The sequence below is a fragment of the Phasianus colchicus genome, chromosome 3 (assembly GCF_987193195.1).
Source record: "Phasianus colchicus chromosome 3, bPhaCol1.hap1.1, whole genome shotgun sequence".
Classification (NCBI taxonomy): domain Eukaryota; kingdom Metazoa; phylum Chordata; class Aves; order Galliformes; family Phasianidae; genus Phasianus; species Phasianus colchicus.
Window position 1 is genome coordinate 4,390,001 of NC_143438.1, and position 2,500 is coordinate 4,392,500.

Below are 2,500 nucleotides of genomic sequence, written 5' to 3' on the forward strand. Positions count from 1 at the left end.
AGTTCTGCATTTCTGGTTTAGAGTGAGCTTATTTTTCAGTGCTGTTCCACAAGAACTGCCAGAGCATGCATACCAGCTGACTGTCTGTCAGATGAAATACAGTGTACGTGTAATACAGTCAGAAGCAGTTTTAAAGAACACATCCTTGCACAGCCTCTTCTCGGTCCCTATCTTTAACACAGGAGAAGCATGAAACACACCGGCATACAACGAGCCTTGAATCTCCCTTTTTTCCTGTTTCTGGGACACACATTCAGCCCTAAAATCGGCCAAGTTCAAGTACAGTACCTCAATCCCCCCAAGCCTTTACAGTTGCATTTGGCCTCTTACCTTAAGATTCCCCTTTGTGGTAAAAGCTCTACCACAGATTGTGCAACCAAACGGTTTTTCACCAGTATGGGTGCGCTCGTGTATCTGCAGTGCGCTTGCTGAGGAGAAGGTCTTCCCACAAGACTGACAGTTGTGCTGCTTGGGAGTGCGGCGAGGGGGGGGTGCCAGCATGGGGGTGATCCCCGGACTCATCACTGTCTGTGGTGCAGCAGGAACCTGGATTCCAGCTGGAAGCGAGGGAACCTCACCCAAAGAGATCGGCTTGCTGTGACCATTCACTTCCATTTTGATCATGGTAGGCGCTGTACTGGTGACCAGGCTAGGAGTACTTTGGCTGGGACCTAGAGTAAAGTTGGGTTCAAATAACTGAGAAGGCAGCTCTTTTAATTTGTGCGTCAGTAAGTGTTGTTTTAAATTACCCATAGTGGAACACCCACGATTGCAGACTGTACAAACAAATGGACGTTCTTTAGTATGGCTGCGGTAGTGAATTTCCAATGCACTCTTACAAGCAAAAGGCTTGCCACAGATATTACAAACAGTACTTTTAAACTTACCACGTTCTCTGTTCAGGAACAGCAGGCTAAAAGGAGCCTCCTCTTTGATGACCGGTCTTCCAGGGTTGGTGGATGTCAGATCTAACGCGCCTCCATTTTCAGTTGCGGGTGGTGGGCTGTCTGGTTTTTCAGTCTTTAATTGTATTTCTTGTGGTTCTTCCTGGTTGCTGAGACCTGGGGACTTTGATCTGAAACTTTCACTGTTACTATTTACAGGAGACAGAGCTTGCATGGAGGAAGAAGACTCTGACATTGCAGGGCTGCCTGCACTCTGGCTTTCGAGATCACCAACAGCCGATGAGGAGTCATTGCTCAAATGGTCACTTTCCCCTGATCCATTTTCTATGGATTTTAAACTGGTCAGCTGCTGACAGTTCATGACAGAATCAATCATTTTCATTTGATTCTCCAAAGCAGCGATGCTGGAGATCACAGAAGGCGGCGAAGAAGGACATGACCCAGAGTAAGAGATAAGGGGTTTTGCTGAGTCGCTTGTCATGTCCTTTAACTCCGGGTCCTCTTCCATAGAATTTTCATCAATGTCATCATCGAAGTTGCTCAACGTGTCAATGTTCTTCTCGTCATAGGAAAGTTCTGAGTCCATGGCGTCCTGGAAGCCCTCTGGTAATGGCGTGTTAGGAATTTGCCCACCCATATGCATACGAATATGCTGCTGAAGAACAACTGCATTTGTAAATTTCTTCTGACAAATGGGACACGAGTGCTGTACTCTAAGTGGTGGCTTTGCTCGATGAACTCCAAAATGCGTTTTTAGATTGCCTTTGGTAGTAAAGGCACGTCCACAAATTTTGCATTTAAATGGTCTTTCTCCTGTATGCGTTCTGTAATGCATCTTGAGAGCACTCTGACAACTAAGCACGCGGTGACAAATGACGCATTGATTTGGATCTGTCATCTTCTTATCAATGTTCTCTACTAGCTGCTGTAGTTTTGAGGTTTCTGATGTTTGCATAGAATCTAGCAGACCACCAAATGGAAACTTTGCCTTAAACTGGTCAGACATTGTTGGAAGCACAGGGTTTGGGAGGCTTGTCGAAACACTGCTGTCCGTAACAATGGTTGGAATTGAAGTCGTGGAAGCTGTGGAAACTTGTCCACTTACAGAGTGGTCCCCAAGCCGCGTACTTGCGGGAGGCAGACTGATGGGTTCAGCCTTGGTCAGGGACGAGCTGCTCTGAACGGGCTGCGGGGATTCAGCAGACACTGGAACACCTGACTCAGATGTGTTGAGGCTTGGAGATAAGGAAGTGCATTCGCTGGAAGCAGGAGAAGGCCTCTGAGGTGACCTGCTCATGGGAGTGATGCTTGGAGAATCTCCGTAACTGTTCACACCAGGAATTGTGGGGGGCAGCTGGAGCCCAATGGAAGTTGGAATGGTCGGTAGGACAGGTTTGCTGTCTAACCACGTTGTGACCGGCTTTTCAGGGGGCAGCGACATCCCATATGGGATGCCAGAACAAGTGGGCACATTATCGAGGTATTCTGGAACAGGATAGGGATTCATCTGAATGTGGGGATATTTCTCTTTATGCCTCTGAAAATGAACTTTCAGGTTGCCTTTTGTGGAAAAGCGATTTCCACATATGTTGCAT

General features: G+C 47.2%; 1 protein-coding gene across 2 annotated transcripts in view; it reads right to left on the reverse strand.

Annotated features, from left to right (window-relative positions):
- Nucleotides 1-2,500, reverse strand: part of SALL3 (spalt like transcription factor 3) — a 19,709-nt gene that overhangs the window by 1,259 nt on the left and 15,950 nt on the right. For both annotated transcript variants that reach the window (XM_090136851.1, XM_090136850.1), the window contains exons 2-3: nucleotides 888-2,500; nucleotides 331-671 (exon numbers count right to left, since the gene is read on the reverse strand). The exon at nucleotides 888-2,500 is cut by the window's right edge. In XM_090136851.1, the coding sequence (XP_089992977.1) occupies nucleotides 331-671; nucleotides 888-2,500 (1,954 nt within the window). The remainder of the gene's footprint in view (nucleotides 1-330; nucleotides 672-887) is intronic.